This window comes from Sciurus carolinensis, chromosome 16 (assembly GCF_902686445.1).
Source record: "Sciurus carolinensis chromosome 16, mSciCar1.2, whole genome shotgun sequence".
NCBI classification, from domain to species: Eukaryota; Metazoa; Chordata; class Mammalia; order Rodentia; family Sciuridae; genus Sciurus; species Sciurus carolinensis.
In genome coordinates, this window is record NC_062228.1 from 30,042,112 (window position 1) to 30,061,950 (window position 19,839).

At 35.9% G+C, this 19,839-nt stretch overlaps 1 protein-coding gene across 4 annotated transcripts in view; it reads left to right on the top strand.

The window, feature by feature from the left end:
• Nucleotides 1-19,839, top strand: part of Rpgrip1l (RPGRIP1 like) — a 105,272-nt gene that overhangs the window by 72,559 nt on the left and 12,874 nt on the right. For 3 of the 4 annotated variants that reach the window (XM_047529262.1, XM_047529263.1, XM_047529266.1), the window contains one exon: nt 15,337-15,520. In XM_047529262.1, coding sequence (XP_047385218.1) covers nt 15,337-15,520 — 184 coding nt within the window. Of the gene's footprint in view, nt 1-5,908; nt 6,423-15,336; nt 15,521-19,839 lie in introns of those variants that run through there. The other variant, XM_047529264.1, reaches the window with a different exon arrangement.

A 19,839-nucleotide genomic window follows, 5' to 3' on the forward strand; every position in this document is an offset into this window, starting at 1 on the left:
TTAGAGGCGGGAGAATTCAGAGCGTTTTTTGTTTGTTTGTTTGTTTGTTTGTTTTAATAGACATCATGAAGGATATGCCCATGTGCTGGCCCACCTGCCTCCTTCCCTTTCTTATGGGCTGCATGTCTTCTTTTAATCATTTTAGACTGAATTTCTCTGCCTCACTTACTTGTTACCCAAAGATAGTCACAAGATAAATGTGCATCCCCAGGAAACAGACCTAATTAGTCACACCTGGCTTCTACATTGGGACCCTCTTTTTCAGATGTGTACTGTTCATCCAGTCACACAGTAAGAAAGAGTGCCCTGCTATAATGGTGACATCTGAACATGGGAAGAAAATCAGGCACTTTTTTAATACAGGGAAGGATGCACAGTGTGTTTCAGAAATCAAGAATGTGCTAAAAGAGCAGCCCTCCTGTGGAAAGGGAAAAGGAAAGGAGGCCAAACATTTTGGATTTCACTTTATAGTAACTACTAGCAGACAATGCAGTCATTAATTTTATTTTCTAAACACTTTATTCATCATTTAAAATTAACTTTAAGTATTTGGGAAATGTTTATCTAAATTATACCATCTTAGATTAGTGATTCTCAACTGGAGGCACTTTTTCCCCAAGGGACTTTAATCAGTGTCTGGAGACATATTTGTTTTTCACATTGGGAGGAACTGCTATTGGCATCCTGTGGGCGAGGTCAAGGTTGCTTAGGCATGCAGCAATGTTCAGGACCCACAACAAAGAATAATCTGTCCCAAACTATCAGTGGTTGCATAGGTTGAGAATTCCTGCCCTAGACCTACAATGGAACCATGTGCATGCTGGCAATGTTGCTAGCATCTCAGTGAAATTGTACATTACTCTTAACTAAGGAAGAGCAAAGAACTATGATTCAACAAAGAAGAAACTATTCCTCTAAAATATTAAAGTAATCCTGGGGAGGACTGCTCTTTCTGCTTCCAAGATGGTGCCTTATTGCAAGAGAACTCTCTTTAATTTGTGCCCTTTTATAAGGGTGCTAATCCCGCTTAGGATCATGGAGCTCTTGTGACTTAATCACCTCCTGAAGGCAATTAATATTTTTCCTTTGTAGTAAACTGATGTTTTTTTCTTGTTAATTCAGGAAAAGTAATTTGTGTTACTTTGCTACAGCCTAATACAGTCTTCACTTCCTGTCCAAAATCTGATTTCCTCTAATGGTTTTAGATGCTATCTCAAAATGGTGAACATCATTTAAAGCAAGCTATTCTTCATGCCTCAGTAACCGTTAATCATGTCCCATGTACTTCTAAAAATTCTATTTTCAATTGAAGGTACAAACCAGTCTTATATTAACAGGTGAAATTTAGTTTTGTTGAATTATATACAAAATAGAATGAAGTGGTTATAATCTGTAAGCATGGAAACAAAACTAAAGAAATCATTACAAAATTGCATGCTATGGTTTAAGTGATAGTGTCTCCTTCAAAGTTCATGTTGGAATTTTATCCTCAGTGCACTAGTATTAAGAGCTGCGGGAAGTCATTCAGTCATGAGGGCTCCAAGAGCACAAATGGGATTAGCACCCTTTTGAAAGGGCATGAAATTAAAGGGAGAGCTCTCTTGCAATAAGGCACCATCTTGTAAACAGAAAGAGCAGTCCTCACCAGACATACTAGCCACAGCATTGGTCTTGAACTCCTCAACCTTCACAACCGTGGGAAATAAATTTCTGTTATTTATAAATTACCCAATCTGTATATTTTGTACAAATGGATTAAGATAGTCAAATACAGCATTTTTATAGATAACACCGGTTTTTCTGTGTGCTACTTTAGCAAATCATTTAATACAAAAAAAGAAACCTTTTTTTAAAGATTGAAAAGGTAGTAAAATATCCTTTAACCATATTCACAGCTTATTAACATTTTGCTATATTTTTTATCATTTTTAGTCTCATATGAGTATATGTGCATATACTTGCATATTTTTATTTTTAAACACATTCTTAAGTACATAATTGTTATAAACTTTTTGATAATTGCAGAAATCATGCTCCTTCTAATTACTACAGAACAATAATAAATATTGTTACATTATTCTACAAATATAGTGGGGGGAAAACTATTTTTGTGCATAGATGTTTGTGGGGTTTTCCTCCATACACCAAGCAGATCACCATCTGAGTTATCTCTAACTCACTTTAATTCTGACACTAGCTACCTGGAGGAGAAAGTGTCAGCTCCTACAGGCAAAGGCTCAGCCCAGGACTGCCCCCCTTTTCTGATATCAGTCTCACCTTTACATTGTTTGACCTATGCTTCTGACCAACTAGCTATAAATCAAGATTCCCACAACTCCCTTCTTGTGTCCTATTAATGTGTTAGAGTGGCTCACAGGACTCAAGGAAACACTTACCTCTGCTTACTAGCTTATTGTAAAGCATATTGCAAAGGGTATAAGTGAAGAGAGACATAGCACAATGTATGCGAGAAGGAATGCAAAGCGTCCATGCCCTCTCTGACTATGCCACCCTCCAGGCAGCTCCGTGTATGCACCCATCCCAAAGCTTTCCAATCCCATTCCTTCTAGGTCTCATGGAGGCTTTATGGTGTAAGTATTATTATTAAATCATTGGCCATTGATGATCAACTCAGCCTTCAGCCCCTCTCCCCTCGCTGAAAGTTAGGAGATGGGGCTAAAAGTCTTCTGGTGACCAATCATCTCATTAGTATACAAAAGACACTCGTATCACTCCAGAGGTTCCAAGAATTTTATTTTATTTAATAATTTTTTTAGTTGTCAGTTAACCTTTATTTATATGAGGTGCTGAGAATCAAACCCAGTGCCTCATACGTGGTAGGCAAGCACTCGACCACTGAGCTACAACCCCAACCCTCCCAAGGATTTTAGGTATCACATGTCAGGACACTGGACAAATATCAAATATTTATTTTATAATATCACACTAATCTACAGTTCTCATTAAAATTTTGCCAATTGGTCCCATAGATTCATTTATAGCATTTTATTAATCTGGTCTAAGATCCAATCCAAAGCACATATTGCACTTTCTTTTTATTTCTCCTTGGCCTGCATTAATCTGTAATGGTTCCTCAGCATTTGTTTTGGTCTTTTATAACAGTGACATTGTTTAAGGCTACAGTCCATTTGTATTACAGAATATCCTTCAATTTGAATTTGTCTAGTATTTCCTCAAGATCAGCTTCTACATATACATTTTGTTGGGAATTCTACAAAAACAATGCTGTGTCCTTTCCAGTGCTTTGGATCAGGAGGAACAGGGTGTCATTTTGTTCAGTTATTGATGTCATTAACTCTAGTTGAAGTATTATGTCACACATCCTTTTTTAAGCTTAAAAATACTTGTAGTTCATTAGTGTTTTTGTTGTTTCCTCTTTAGGAGCTATGTCAGATAGAAAGCTCAGGACAATGATACATAACCTTCAAAGGAAGAAAGGCATGTTAGATGACTTTCTAATAGTGTAACAAAATACCTGCGATAAGCAACTTTCAGAGAGAAAAGGTTATTCTGGCTCACAGTTTTCGAGGTTTCAGTCCCTGGTCAATTGACCCTGTTGCTTTGGGACATGTGGCAAGGCAGCATGTCATGGCAGCAGTGCAGAACAGAAGCCTGTTCAACTGATTGCCAGAGATGAAAGAGAGAAGAGGGGTCAGGGTCCCAGTATCCTCCTCAAAGCAGTTCATTGTTCATTATCAGCTACTGTGTATTAGGCAGACATAAAAGAAGCAGTCCCTTCCCTCAAGGAACCAGTCTGTGGAGGGCACAGTTATATTCAGTTGTCAGCCTTCCAGATGCACAGGTTCTGCTCATCTGTGTATGCAGCCAACCTCAAAGTATTTGGGGGAGAAAAATGCATCTGTACTGAACATTTGCAAGTTTTTCCCATCAATATTCCTTAAATACAGTATAACAATATTTACATAGCATTTACATTGTATTAAGTATTGTAAGTAATCTAGAGATTATTTAAAGTGTGTAGGAGGACATACAGGTTATCTGCTAAACAGATACATCAGATGCTACACCATTTTTTATTAGGGACTCGAGTATCTGAGGAGAGGAGTGATCCTGAAACCAACATCCCAAGGATACAGAAAAGCAACTACATAAAGGCTCGTGAGGGGCTGGGGTTGTTGGTCAGTGGTAGAGCACCCACTTAGCAAGTATGAGGCACTGAGTTTGAGCCTCAGCACCACATAAAAATAAATAAATAAAATGAAGGCATTGTGTCCATCTACAACTAAAAAATATTTTTTAAAAAAGTCTGGTGAGCAGTGCTGGAATGGAATGGAGGGGTGCCTAAGTTAGCCTCCGGGGTCTTGATCAAAAATGACTCTCTAGAGTTGTAAAGCTTGAGCCAAGTGTTGAAGATGATTAGGAGTTAAACAAAAGTGGGAAAGGATCTACCTAGGCCCAAGGAATGCAAAGAATTTAAGAGCGTGGCTTGTGCTGTGATTCAGAATGGCTTTAGGATGAGCCGAGCCCATTATGGTGTTCACAGGGAGCCCCCAGAAGTCTGAAAAGGTGGGCACAGTCCAGGGCATTGAGGCCTCTGAACTGGATTTTGGTGGTTGTTATTTGAGGTGGGGTCTCACTGTGTTGCCAAGGCTGTCCTCAAAACTCCTGGACCCAACCTGTCCTCCTGCCTCAGCTTCCCAAGTAGCTGGAACTACAGGTGTGCCTGTCTTCCTCTGAGGAGTTCTAAGGCAAAGGGAAAAAAGATCACTCATTCATTAAACAGACATTTAATGAGTATCTGCTGTGTTGCCAGCCTTGTTCTAAGGACTGGGAATATAGCAGTGAATAAAGAAGTAGGCCTTTGTTCTTAGGGAATTTGTACTCTCGAAATGCCCTTTAAGAGATACTATTAATAGAATGCATTTTAAAAGATGCTGTTAATAATGTAAACAGATTAGAGACATAAACTAGTTTATAAAAGTAATAAGATAACCCTGATCTGTAGTTAAAGACTTTTTAAATTTTTCCTCTATCCTGTAATGTTGCAGAATTAAAACTAGAAGTAATGCCCTAGATAAATATCATTTATGCCAATTACACTATGAATTTGAATTATCTAATACACTGTGTAAGCAATTCAAGATCATTTGATTTTCTTTTTTTCATATTACACAATCTGACAGCTCATAGTTATTTCTTAGAAATTTTGATCCTTAAAAGGAATCTAACGGATTTCCCAGGACTTCCACATATTACTTGGTTCTTTCTCTTTTCTTCGTGTCTGTGATCTATAATTAATCATAGATTACTTCATTTTGTTTCATTTCATTTACAACATTTATGAGCTTCACTTTGTCAGTATGAAATGCTTGTCCCCTCCTTTCCTTTCCAAAGTGGTATAATTAGTGTTAGCATCTTTTTTAACAGGCTACATAAAGTTTAGTGGCTGGATTAAATCAAGTCATTAACATAATGTGCTACCCAATTTGCCCCTATCTCTTTTCGTTTCCCGGACATCAAAGTGCCACAGAGCGCAAGTGTAATTGGGCCTTGCTAGCCTGTCAGATTCCGTCAGCCTGATGACTGCTGCTTTTACTAAAAAGCTTCTAGGCATGATAATTAATGGGGGTGGGAGGGCAGAAGTCTGAGAAATGTAAAACTTTGGACATTTCTCTATGAATATTTTATTAATTTGAATAATCAGAAGTTAACAGTATCAATTTGATGTATAATACATTGATTAAAAGCCTTGTTTCAGGTCTTCAAAATAGACATCAAAACTGGGAATTTGCATTTGCCATGGCATTAAAAAAATTAACAAACTTTCTTTGCATTATTTCCAATTTCATAATTTAAATAATGCACTCATGTTTCACAATAAAATGTATTGCCGTCAACTCACAGATTTCTTAAAATGTGCCCACAGGTGAGAATGGGAAATCACAGGCTGAGAAAGCAGTGGACTCTTCTGTGCAGCTCATATTTACATCCTTCCCGTTCTCTGTTCCTACTAATAGCAGTTTTGTAAAAGCTGCCATATTCAATTGCACTAAATTGCAGTTGCACCTAGAAACCAGATTCTCTGAACAGTAAGCTGGTTTTCCCAGGTGATTGCAATAGTGATGTTCAGCAAATATATTGTAAAACTTTGAAAGTCAAAATGCAAAAAGCAATTCACTAGTTTCAGAATTCATGTATAAAAAATAATTAAATCTCTTTGGAATAAAAAATAACATCCTGTCAATGGATAATAAATCTCTCCCAGTGTTTTACATCTGGAAGCTCAAACTAGAAAGAGAGTATGTTTTAAAATGTATTTTGCGCAAATGTTGAATCACTCTACTGATAATTGCTTTTTCAAATTATTTTTTATTTTGTAACTTTTACGAATATACTATGAACATCATTCTGTAGAACGTACTCTTCTTTCAACATACACAATACTCCATTCAAAGACTATTCCACATTTATTTAAATAAGTCCCTTTTGATGGACTCTTAGGTTTCTACAAATTTTTGCTAATGCAGACACTTCTGGTTAAAATGAACATTTGATACATAGCAGTGTGTGAAAATTCCCACTTCCTTTTAACATATTCTTTGCAAACTAATATGTAGGAAAATGTGCATCACTGGTGTTTCCATTTAAAAAGAGAGGTATATTCACACATGCATTATATGTATTTTATATGCACACACAGATATAACAGTTATAAGCAAAAAATAAACAAACAAAATTGTCTGGAAAGATATACACCAGTGTAAGCAGTGAGTGCCTGTAAGGCAGGAGTCAACAAACAATGCCCATGTGCCAAATTCAGCATGTTTTTGTAAATTAATTTGTATTGGAACTCAGCCACACCCACTTTTACTCTATAAAGCTGAGAATCTGCAACAGAGACTCTGTAACCTACAATGCCAGAAATATTTGCTGTCTTTCCCTTTACAGAAAAAGAATGCCATCTGCCAAGTTAGGAAATGGAATGTGTTAAATAAAATTTTGTAGGAGGTGGCAGATTGGACAGGGCACCTGAAGGAGGTTCAATAGACCAAACCAATATAGAGTTTAATCATGAGCTTTGGTTAGTTGCACAAGGCCTTGTAGCCAATTAACTAATTAAACTATAAACAATTAACTAATTAAACTATAAACAATTAACTAGTCAGATTAATCAATTGACTAGCTGACTAGATACAGACAGGTTGTTTTCTATGTCTCACCTTTGGTTTTCTCTAAGTACTGTCTGATCACATTGTTGACTAGAGTTCTTTGAATGTGATCTGGTTCTGGGAGCTGCACATTTCATGAATCAGTTTTGCTTTGCTCATGTAAACTCTACTAGATTTTACATCTAAAGAATTTTTTTTTAACAGATGCAACGAAGCATTCATACTTTACTTTTTATAATTTATATTATTGGTTTATTTTTCATGATGTGCATAAGCTGCCTCTAAAAAGGAGATAATTTGTTAGCTAATCCTTCATAAAAGTATGTTAAGTAAAGAAGAATTTAATTTGAACACTGTGGAAATTTTTCTTTAAGTATCTTAAAAGTGGGGTGAATCTTTTTTTCATTAGGGCAGTATATCTGAAAGTGTGATTTCCTAACCCAGCAGCATCACCATCACCTGATAATTTGGGAGAGATGCAGCTTCTTGGACCACAACCCAGACCTGATGAATCTGAAGCTCTGAGGGTGGGGCCCAGAAGTCTGTGTTTAATCAGATGATTTGGGGGTATGCTGAAGTGTGCAAACCCAATGTTGGGGAAAAGGACTACTTCTCACCCTTGGCTGCACATTAGAAGCATCTCAGAGCATCTTTAAATGCCAGGGCCCAGACTCCACCCAGATCAATTAAACACAAATTTTGTTTATAGCCCCCCACCACCATGGCTAATGTGCAGCCCAAATTGATAGACACTGTACCACATCTATTCTCAACAATGGCAAAATTAGAATAGCATATCAAAATCACCTGAAATTGAGTGTGACTTTTTAAAAATTCTCTTTTCTTCACCTTACTGCCATAGTAAACCAAAAAATGATGGAATTGTGTCATATCCTCAGGGGTATTAGGACAGAAAAAAATACTCCAAACCACTTATAGGGCAGGCCCAAAATGACTACAGTTAGGCTCCCTCACCAAAGCTTCCAGCAGGCTATGTTTATAGTATGTAGCCAAGGTCCTGAACACCCTGACTCAGTGTATGTACTCAACATGTAAACATTGGCTTGTGAGCATGCACCCACTGTGTAACCTGTTGGCAATGTGCCTTCTTTGTCTGGCCTGCACATATAAAAGTCCTATGGAAATGCTCAGGAGAGCAAAATGGAACTGGCTGGGGCAAAAATAGAACTGGAACTGAGGCTGGAGGCTGCTGCCACCTCTGAATAAATAATGTCTACTATTCCAGCTGCACCTCACATCTTCCTTCACCTGCCAGGATCCTGAATCTGTTTCCCAGGGTCTGAGGCTCCACCTAACACCCTCGTTTTAGAACATGTGGTAATAAGCTTCTCTAATTTGCTGATAATTATAGACTTAGTAGTTCACACAGTATATAAGGGACACATGAGAATATTCTGAAAGTAGACACTCAACCCCAGCACCACTTTGATCCCCATCACTGAAGTTTTCAACATTTACATTATGTGTTCAGGGTAGTGCATTTTAACAGAACATATTAGAAAAGATGGACCACCCACTGATGAAAACTGGGTTTGCTTTCTTTTTTAAAAAACATTACCGTCGTAGAATGAGTTTCTAGGGACGTCACCTATGTATAATGATTTCTCTCCAAGAGCTGTTATTGCTGAGCATGGTGGCTCATGCCTATAATCCCAGCAGCTCAGGAGGCTGAGGCAGGAGGATCGCAAGTTCAAAGATAACCTTAGCAACTCATCGAGGCCCTGTCTCTAAATAAAATACAAAAAGGACTATGAATGTGGCTCAGTGGATAAACCCCCCTGGGTTAAAAAAATATTTTTTTTCCTCAAAGAGCTATTATCACTTTACAAAAACAAAAACGTTGCAAACAAAACATGTGTGAAGCATGGATTCTTAATAAGTGAAAGCTTTGGAGCCTCATATGAAGTCACAGGACTTAAAAGAGTCTGAGATAACTCTGCTCATGCTCAGCCTGCAAAAAAGGGAAGTTGTAAGAATCATGATTCTTAAGCATTACTAAAGCATTACTAAAGCTAAGCATTACTGCCCCACTTATGTGTAGCTCTCCCAATATAGTGTTAAGTATGATTGTCGGGATCAACTGTTGTGAACTGGTCTTAGAGCTCACCTCAATTAAAATTTGAACTCTTCAAGGGTATAGACATAGATCATCACCTTTTATTTCCATTTCGTCTCTGTTGTTATAAAGTACCAAGTTCTACTGTGGCTCCTGGAGGCAGACTCTATTTATATTTATTTACACATATGTAAATTTTTATGGTGGTTTGAAAATTCCCATGTAGATTGGTACAACTATTTGGAGACTAATTTGTTGCTCCTTTAAAATTGACTTTCTCATGATCATTAAAGAAGTATTTCTACACATAAGAGAATCAGCAGTATGTATAATGGCAAAAAATTATAAACTGCTTAGTTGTTCATCAGTAGGCAAATAAATAAGACTTTAGATTATATATAAGTGGAATTTTTTATAACAGTTAAAATGAATGAATTAGATCTGAATTATAAATATGAATAAATTAAAATATATATTGCGTGAAAAACAAATTGCAGAATGATTAATAGAAAATGATACTACCAATAAAAGAAATCTAAGAGCAAAAAAGAATATGTTGTTTATGAATATACACATTGTAGTAGAAAATACAAAAGCATGTTTTAACCAATATCGGGATAGTGGTTACCTATAGGGAATAAAGGCGGGAGAAAGGATTTGGCAGTTGGGGGCTTTACGTATATCTGAAATGTTTTATTTCTTCAACAATAACAAAAAGGTTTGAAACATACAGCAGAATGGCTAACATCTGTGTAATGTGGTGAGTGCTTAAATATGCCAAATAATTTTCTGTACTTTTCTCATGTTTGAAATGTTTCATAATTTTAAAAAATTAAATGCCCGTTCATTGTAGAAACTTAGAATAAAATTAAGCTCACATGTAATCTCACCATGGTTATTTGATTTAAATCTTACTGACTAAACGCCAGGCATAGTGACACATGCCTGTAATCCCAGCTACTTGGGTGACTGAGGCACGAGGATCACAAGTTCATAGGCCAACCTGGGTAACAAAGTGAGACCCCCCCATCTCAAAAAAAAAATCTTACTGATAAAACAAGTTGCAAAACCTTTGTCATTGACCATTCTCAGTTACACGAGGCTGCGTTTAAGTGTTGTCAGGTTGAATTAGTTTTTAGAAACCTAACAATCCAACTTCATTGTGGCTGCTGTGGGGTTGAAACTAAAGGAAGAATTCAGCACAGTGCTCTGAAATGAAACATGAAATTTTTAAGCATGCCAATAATAAGCCTAAGTAAACACTATAGAAAAATATGACCTAAAATGTGAATTAGCATCAGTCAGGAAGCAATAGTGGAATTGAGCCAAAATCATGAGAGCTATAATTCACTTTTCTCTGTGAGTAATACAGCTGTCATCACATTTCTGTATCATTCAATCACATAATGTCTAATGTCCATCTATACAGACAACTAAAAATTAGTTGCATGCAGTTCTCGTTTTGTCATTTCTATTACTTCTGTTCACCACAATCAAAATTTATAAATGCTCTTTTTACATCCTGATGTCAACATCCTGATGTTGACATCTTGTTAACTAGGGAAGCTAATGGGGCTATTGGTGAACAAAACAAAGAATATTGAGAAGAAGCATCTTACCTAGTAACAAAGGTCCACACACAGACAGTGGAAACAGAGTAGGAAAAGCGCAAACCTCTGCTGTCTGGCTAGCTGCTGTATCTGAAAGACACTGATACATTGCAGAGGTATGACCTGACATGGTGCTGTAGAAATTCTGAACAGACTTTGTAAATCATCTATCTGAAAAGGCTTCGCTTCCGTGTTTTGAATCAGTATGATGTTTCTTACCCCTTCTAATTCTTCTAATTGAACTTTTTCTCATTTTTAAGCATGAAAAATTTCAAACATACAGAAAAGTGTAAATAACAGTACCCTGCCAAATCAACTCAAGACCTGTCTTTGAGAAAGTTTTATTCAATTAAAAATCTAAAACATTAAGATTTCTATACATTTTGCAGTAGTTAACAATTACTCACTTTACAAAACATAGCAGACACATATTTTAAATGAGAAAGCGCTAAAATTGCAGCTTCTCATAGTTCTGTCAACATATACAAGATATTCTGAAGATCCAGAAGATAATCGGCTTCCTGTATTTCACTGAACATTTATTGAGAGTCTACTACCTGCCATATGCTGGGACGGATATTAAACACCAGAAGATGAGTAAGATATGGGCCTACCCACTGGAGCACACGTTAGTAGAGAAAGGCAGATGTGTAAAAAATCCATGCAGTGCAGTGTGACTAAAAGTGCAATGAGGGACCAGGAGAGAAAACAACCAACTGGTTCTTGAAGATAAATAATGCTTTCATAAAGCGTGTGTGGTTCAGGGCTTCAGATGACAGAACTGTGTCTAATGGAAAAGATGATTTCAGACAGAACAAACAACAGATGCAAAACCCAAGTATTATAAACAACACACCACAGGTTTGAAGTAACGGATATATTGTAGGATAATAGGATTTTTAAAGCAGAAAAGTGGTACCTGATTGGTTTTTAAGGAGAAATTTTTACCACAATGATTGGTTGGGACTGCAGGCAAGGGTTTAGAGAGAGGAGTGCCTCACCTCTTTGGGAGCCATGGAGTAGATGCGGTTATTTCCTGGGTGTGTACTGCACGATACACCAGTGGTATAATAACCAGCGTCAACAGTCCCTGCCATCACTGAGCTTAGAGTCTCATACCACCATCAGCCTGCTGCCACTTGTCAACAAGTACTGCTGATTCCATCTAGCTTCTCTTCCCTAATCTGCCAAATTTCTACTTTCTAATAACTAGAACCCTGTTGTATTGGTTACCTCCCAGAAGAACCTGCAACAGTTTCTCTGGTGATAAAAAGGAGAAGAGAAACCACATCTTGTTTTTTACATCCCCTAGAGCTGGCAGTGTCTGAAATATCATAAGGTTTCAACAATTCAGTGAATCCTTGAGACATTTTGGAAAAGAACAGGAATGGGGGGCCTATAGCGTATAGCGGGTGTGGGGGGTGGGGGGAAAGGAAATGGCAGGAATGACTCCAGATCTTTTGGTTGTAGGTGACAACAACCAAAGACAATATCAACTGAGATAGGAAATATTCGAGGATGAGTGGGATTAGGGGAGAGGAGCAGTGGAAGGGGAGAGAATGAATTCATTTCTGACAGGCTAGGCTGGAGGTGTCTGTGATGCAGTTGATGTGCCTCTTAACCTTCAGATCTTCATACATGATCCAGTTGAACTTTTGATTTGCAGGGCCATGAACACAACCAGAATTGTTTCACTGTTGAAAAATAAATTGTCTAGTACCATTAACCAGAATTTATAATGTTTAAAAAAGTTTTTATTCAGAGCTTGCTCCCCGAAATATATAGTACTTGAAAAGTATCCCTTTGGGGACTTTTTATTTGTTTGTTTCTTTTTTGTTTTTGTTTTTTTGGTATGGGGATTGAATCCAGGAGTGCTCTACCACTGAGCTACATCCCTAACCTTTTTTATTTTTTATTTTAAGACACAGCCTCACTAGTTGCCAAGGCTGACCTCCAATTTGTGATCCTCCTGCTTCAGCCTCCAAAGTAGCTAGGCTTACAGACTATGTGTACCACCACACCTGGCTGGATTTATTGTAAATCAATTCAGATAGCATCAAATAAATGAAGAAATGATAGCTCAAACTTCAGCCAGTAAATATTGGTCAGAGAATTTAAAAGGTCATATGATAGAAGTAATGAGAATGGGGGAATATCCAACAAAAACTAGACCAGAAAAGAAAAGAGCATTTAAAAAAATTAAAAATCTTGTTTCTTTAGATAATGTCATGTGTTTCCTTTTTTATTTTGTGTTGGGGTTTTTAGTTTTTCTATTTTTTTTTTTTTTATTTTGTTTCCTCCCACCACCACCCCTTGGGCTATGATTCAAGTATCTGCTTTTATGTAGAATTATATTTTAAACTTTAAAGAGTTGCGTGTAGTCTTATTTGACAGCCTAAATTAGTCCTTACAATAATGCATGCTTCCATATGGGATTGTATAGTTAATATATTATTAATAAAATAACTACTTCATGAATTTGGTTCCTCTGCTATTTTAAAATCCATTTGTCTCTTCATTTGGTTCTATAATAAAAAATTATAAATTCCTATCTTCACAAGGTGGAAATAATGGTATATCTCTTTTTCCTTTTTATAGCTATTTTCCTTTAATTCTCTTGTGCAGAAGCATGAATGTTTTATAAGATTTTATAACAATTCTAAGTTTGTCAAATTCCAAGTTATGTAAAAGACTTAATCATGTATTGTGCTACACTGGCCCCGAATTATAAAATATATGTGTGTGCCGTATTTTCATATCCACAATACATTTTTAGGAAAAAATAATATCATTTAAAATATTTTCTTTACCATGTAGTCTTCAGCAAGCAGAGAAGGGCTTTTCTGAAGTGAGATTAGACAATAGAGCCAACTTCATTTTTTATGCACGTGAACGAAGAGGGCTTGAGGTTATTAGTTGAAACCGAGTAACCTTTCCTGGCTTTCATCTCTTTCTTTTCAAATTTGAATATGAAAAGCATATTCAAGTCAAAGACCATCACTTTAATGACATTTGGCAGTCATTTGATTTATTAGGTTTTAGAAAAAATTTTCCTTTAAATATTTCATCATACTATGCTAATCCTAGTAATATTGCCAGCTGCAGCCTTGTACCTGTATTAGTGGAGACAGAATGGTGTGGAATTTTCTCTGTCATCCTAGTAAAATTTCCATGAATCTACTGAATAATAAAATAACCTTATTGAAATATTCAGATTTGAGTTTTTAGTTAAAGTGTCTTAGAATACATAATAAAAGAAAATGTCTTTTGAAAGAAGGGGGTAAAATTACTTCATCAAATATTGAGGGGGTTTGACAGCAATGGAAATTATTCTTTATGGGAATATTTTTACAATAAGATACTTATGCTTTCCAATTTGAGTAATTATATGCTCTGAAATATCTCCATAACCAGTATGGTCAATTCGCACACTGATTATATTGAACAACTAATTCCCCAAAATTGGTCATATAAACAAGTCTTATTTGGGTTTTTTTTTTTCATTATTATTTGAAGTTATATAATTTGTAATGGCATGCCTCTGAATTTACTAAAGAGGAATTTTGACAATACAAAGCAGATTTTAATTTTTTTTTTTTTTTTTTTTTTTTTGGGTGCTGGGGATCGAACCCAGGGCCTTGTGCTTACAAGGCAAGCACTCTACCGACTGAGCTATCTCCCCAGCCCACAAAGCAGATTTTAAATGGTAGAAAACAAATTTCACTGAGGAGTTATTTTGGTGTGATCTAATTTTTAAATTGTCTGTTATTTGAAGTCATTATTCAAGGAAACATTTGTGACTCTCATCTAATGTCTATGACACCAACATCTATTGAAGGAGGATTGAAGGGAAAAATAAACAAGTATCATTTTAGTGGTTAATTCTGTAAATATAAAATAAAATTGTAAGAAAATATGCTATTAAATGTAAAAATTTCTTTTGTTTGAAATTTATTACTGAACAAAATATATTGTGGCAGAATATATGAGAATTAACTGTAATTTATGCTCTTGCCAATGTAGATTCATACAGCTACACATATTAGTGTAATAGTGATAAAGTTCAGTAGGCTTTGATCTCTGAATAATTGAAACTTTCTCAGGTGCTGTAGATTAAATAAAAACAGTGATAAACATGTACTTCATTACATAGTTTGAAACAAAGCCAACTGATACTTGTCATTCTGAAAGCAATAGGAGATGAAGATCTCATAATCGTCACTCCTGATAGACTACTAGTGGGGTATTTATAGCCACAGATGTAAATCAGGAGACTATCGCCATGGCACTGTTAACTGCAAACCCTGGGGCATTAGAATCTCATTCTCTCTCTCTCTGTCATGAATAATCTGTCATATGTAACATACAGTAGTATACAGTGCATTCTAGAAAAGAAACCATTGGCCTTTGTATTTTATTTTAAATTAATAATAGAAAAGAATAAATAATTGTTTGCTGGATTTTGTTTTGTTGATTTTTGGGTTTGCTCTTTAAACAGCCATCAGAGAAAATTCGGATTGAGATCATAGCTCTAAAGCTTAATGATTCTCGAATCACTACAGATGACACTATCCAAAGGCTGTTCATTGAGTGCCGATTCTACAGTCTCCCTGCTGAAGAGACACCTGTGTCACTTCCAAAACCCAAGAGTGGGCAGTGGGTCTACTATAACTATAGCAATGGTACGTATGTTTCCTTTGTGATACGGACTCTTGTTTGTCTTATGTTGTCTATGAAGGAAGCTAAAGAAACAAGCAGGAAGTTTTAGTTCTCTGCTGTTCCCATGAACTCATGGAATTCTTATCAAGGTAGATTAAGAAAAAACAGACCTGCAGCATGAAGTCAAAAAAATAAAGTTGAAGTACTACTAAAGGGAAAGCAAAAAGAATGGGAAAATAGTGTGTCTAGCTGTTCCAGTTTTATAATCATATCAATAGGAAAATACCACCCAAGTCTGCAGTTGAATGTGATAGAAAAACATGATATTTCAAAGGAGGAAAAGAACTCATTTTTAAAAAAATATTTTTTTAGATGCTGCCAGACCTGTATTTTACTCATTTATTTCCCTGTGGTGCTGAGAATTGAACCCAGTGCCTCACACATGCTAGGCAAGTGCTCTTCCACTGAGCTACACCCCACTCGTTTTTTAGTCATATCACTCAGATCATTCAGTGGCCTAATTTGTCTGCCTTTCTGATGAGTATCATCACAGACGTTTTTATAATGCATGTCCCTGTCCCTCCCAGGGCCCAATGTTTGGGATGTTAGCTGAGGAAGCAGGAGTTCTTCCAGCTCTGTTTCCTCAGCATCCCACACAGCCCTGTATTGCATGGCAAATTTCCTCTCCAGCACCGTAACTCTCAGCCAGTTGACATGTCAGTCCACTGGACCTGCAGAGATCAACATGTGTCCTGTAAATTCTTAGATCAATCAACATTCAGGTGTGTTTTTAAAGAATATTACAGATCGGGGCTGGGGATAAAGCTCAGTTGGAGAGTGCTTGCTTTGCAAGCACAAGGCCCTGGGTTCAATCCCCAACACCGCAAAAAAAAAAAAAAAAAAAAAAAAAAAAAAATACTACAGATCATCAGTGTACAGTTACAGAATAAAATTTAAACTCATACCAAGCCACTGTAACTAAGGAACCCTAAAACAAATCATGAAGAGAGTGTTGCTTTATCTTCAGTAAAACAGGTCATCTGATGCTAGTTGGACACCAATACTTTTTTTTCTCACCAGTTCTAGAAATTGCATCCTAAGAAATGTGTATAATCATGCCGCTGTATCACCCTGATTAAAAATGCTTGTGCTTACCTTTTTTTTTTTTTTCTGGTGGTGGTATGTTTTGTCTGGCATTTTTAGAAATGTGTTCATTGCTTGAGACAGTAATCTTGAGTATCCAAAGATCTGGTCTAGTCCTCCCACTATCCATAGATATTACTAATTATGTGAATTTAGGCAAGATGTTTAGATTTCATGATTCCTTATTTTCTTATCTTAAAAATGAAGTGTTTTCTGAGATCCCTTCCAGCTCAAATTCTATAATTCTGTAATAACAGGTGGCTTAGGAAATCACATGGCAAATAAGTAGTATGGTCAGGACAAGAATCTGCTTCCTCCTTCCTTTCATTCCCTCCATACAAAAGAAACATTTTCATACATCTTTTCTCAAGCTTCCTAGAAATCCTTAATTTCAAGTACCAAAAAAAGTAAACCATATCAAAATATTATTAGGTAAGAAAGAACTGTTCAATTAACTACTTTAAAGGAAGGCACCCCAAGAAAAGAGAAAAATTTCTTTGGCTTTTGTATTATTATTTGTAAATGCGAGCAGTAGAATGTTTAGTTGGACTGGCAACAGAGTTGTTTTTTAGAAATTGATTGTACATTGAGAAACTTGGCCATGTAGCAGAACAGATGTTTCCATTTGCATAAAGAGCAATGCAAATCCTTCTTTGGATCAAGCCTGTGATCCATGCTCAAAGTGTCCTGAATTGTATACACTCTCACATGGTTACCTAGTCTGTCTAGAGTTTAGTTGTTGTTGATGTTGTTAGGTTGCTTTCAATTTCCTTTACCACAGGATACCTTACTAGTTAATTGATTTTTAAAGAGTTGCTAATGTTTATAGTGAATTAACCATTTGATAGCAAGAAAACCAGTAATCTATTAGAAATGAATTCTCCAGTAGTGTTTACTATACTTTTCTTCAGCTTCTATTCCTAATAATGACATTTTACTATGTAGAATTTCGTAGATTAATTGGAAAGAATTTTAAGGCTATTTAAGGAAAGGGGAGAAGAATGTACTCTTGTTTAGAAGCAAAGTAATACTGCTTTATATCTGTTATAGCTGAGAAAATAATGTCCTCAGTCATCAGCAAATTTGAGAAACTAATATTTACCTTGCTGAAGATTTTATTTTATTTTCTATTTAAGTATGACACCATGAAAAAGTTTATTTTTAAGTTATTATATTGTCACCGCTATTGTGAAGATTCAAGGGAAATCTTGGATCTTTGGTTGATAAGTAACTATTTCATCTAATATTGTGATGATTTACCCTTTACTTGTTACTTGGTGTAGAAGGTCAATATAATATAGCTTTAAGTCTTCTAAATCCCATTAAATGTTAATGAAAGTAATTTTGTGTCCAAACTGACTTTTTAATTCAAATGGAAAATCAGGAGGACAATTAGTACATGCTGTCCTGTCTGATCATCATACCAATAAAGAGGTTCGCTGAACCTAGCCATGAATCCACCCTGCATGTGACCTGATCTCTGCAAAAGGAATTTGAATGCCAAGTTCCAAATTGGGTCCATAAAATGAGAGATGGAGACTAGTGTTCCCCAGGATTATTCATAGTCAAACTTAGTCTTTATTAAGAAGTGTTAATACCAGTTCCACCTACACATAAAACTGTATCTTCTTAGGGCTACTATCACTGGAAGAAACTAAAGTTGACTTCACTGGCTAGACATTGGTAGTAAAAACAAAACATTTGTATTTTATTGGGCTTGAAATTTTTGCTCAGAGAATGCTGAGAAAGCAAGAAAATAGTTTGGGGGAGAAAAGATTAATGTTAGGTCTGAAGAATGTTGTCTGGGTTGAATAAAACCTTCTAGGGAACTGACAGTGAGAAGAAAAAAGATTAATGAAATCGTCCAGAGTTTTTATGAGACTTATACAGATCCGCGCCCTTAGTCTCCAAGGATTGAACAGTCTATCTTTTGGAACAATTAAAATTTAATTCAGAAGATGAAAAGGATGTAGAGCATCAGATTTTGTTACTAATGGGAGGAAGAATTTGGCAATGATAACGGTTATGGGAATGAGAATACTTTAATGCAAAACTTATCTACAATTCAGAATTATCCACCTTTTATAATTAAACCATCTGCATTTCTTCTGACATATGACATTGATAGAGAATATAAGGATTTCTCTAAGCAGAAGTGAGGGATTTTTTTAATACATGGTTTTTAATTGATAAAAGTTATATATCTTTATGGGGTACCATGTGATGTTGTAGAATATATATATATACATACATCTATATGTGATGTAGTATATTTATCTTTATCTATATAGATAAAGATATATACATTGTATAATGTTTAAATCAGAATAACCTTATGTATCTTCTCCAACATTTATAATTTCCTTGTGGTGAAAACATTCAAAATCCTTCCCTCTAACTTTTTGGAATATACAGTATATTATCATTATCTATATTCATTCTGCTCTGCCATAGAACACCAGAACTTGTTTCTCTTATTTAACTATAACTTAGTAGCCACTGACCAACTTTCCACATCCCTATTTCCCTTCTGCTTTCTCTAGCCTCTAGTAACCACCATTCTACTCTCTACTTATATAAGATCAGCTTTTTAGATTCTACATGAGTAAAGGCATGCAGCATTTGTCTTTTTTGTAACTGGCTTATTCACTTAACATAATGATCTCCAATTCTATCCATATTGTCACAAATGACAAGTTTCGTTCTTTCATTCCATTGCATAAGAGGGTTATGTTCTTAATGGTAGACAACTGAAGATCAACTCAAGTATTTGGACTGCTGGTTGGTATTCTTTTTGAGACATATGCTTTCATTAAGTTTATGTCAAAATCTAGCAAATCCTAGCCAGGCACAGTGGTACAGACCTGTAATCCCAGCCAGTCTCAACAAATAGTGAGCCCCTCAGCAACTTAATAAGACCTTGTCTTGAAATATAATCAAAGACTGGGGATGTAGCTCAGTGGTAGAACACCCCTGGGTTCAATCCCTAGTACAAAAAACAAAAACGAAGAAACTAGCAAGTCCTAAACAAATGAAATGAAAGTTAAATAGCTTAACTTTTGGAGAGGTCTTATACTTTTAATAATTATCAGAATCTCCTTTTAAAGGATAAATTTGAGTCTTAAAATTGTGAAAATTTAGATTTTCAGAACACAGATCATGGTACTCACAGGATCATGACCTAACCACAGGGAGCAAA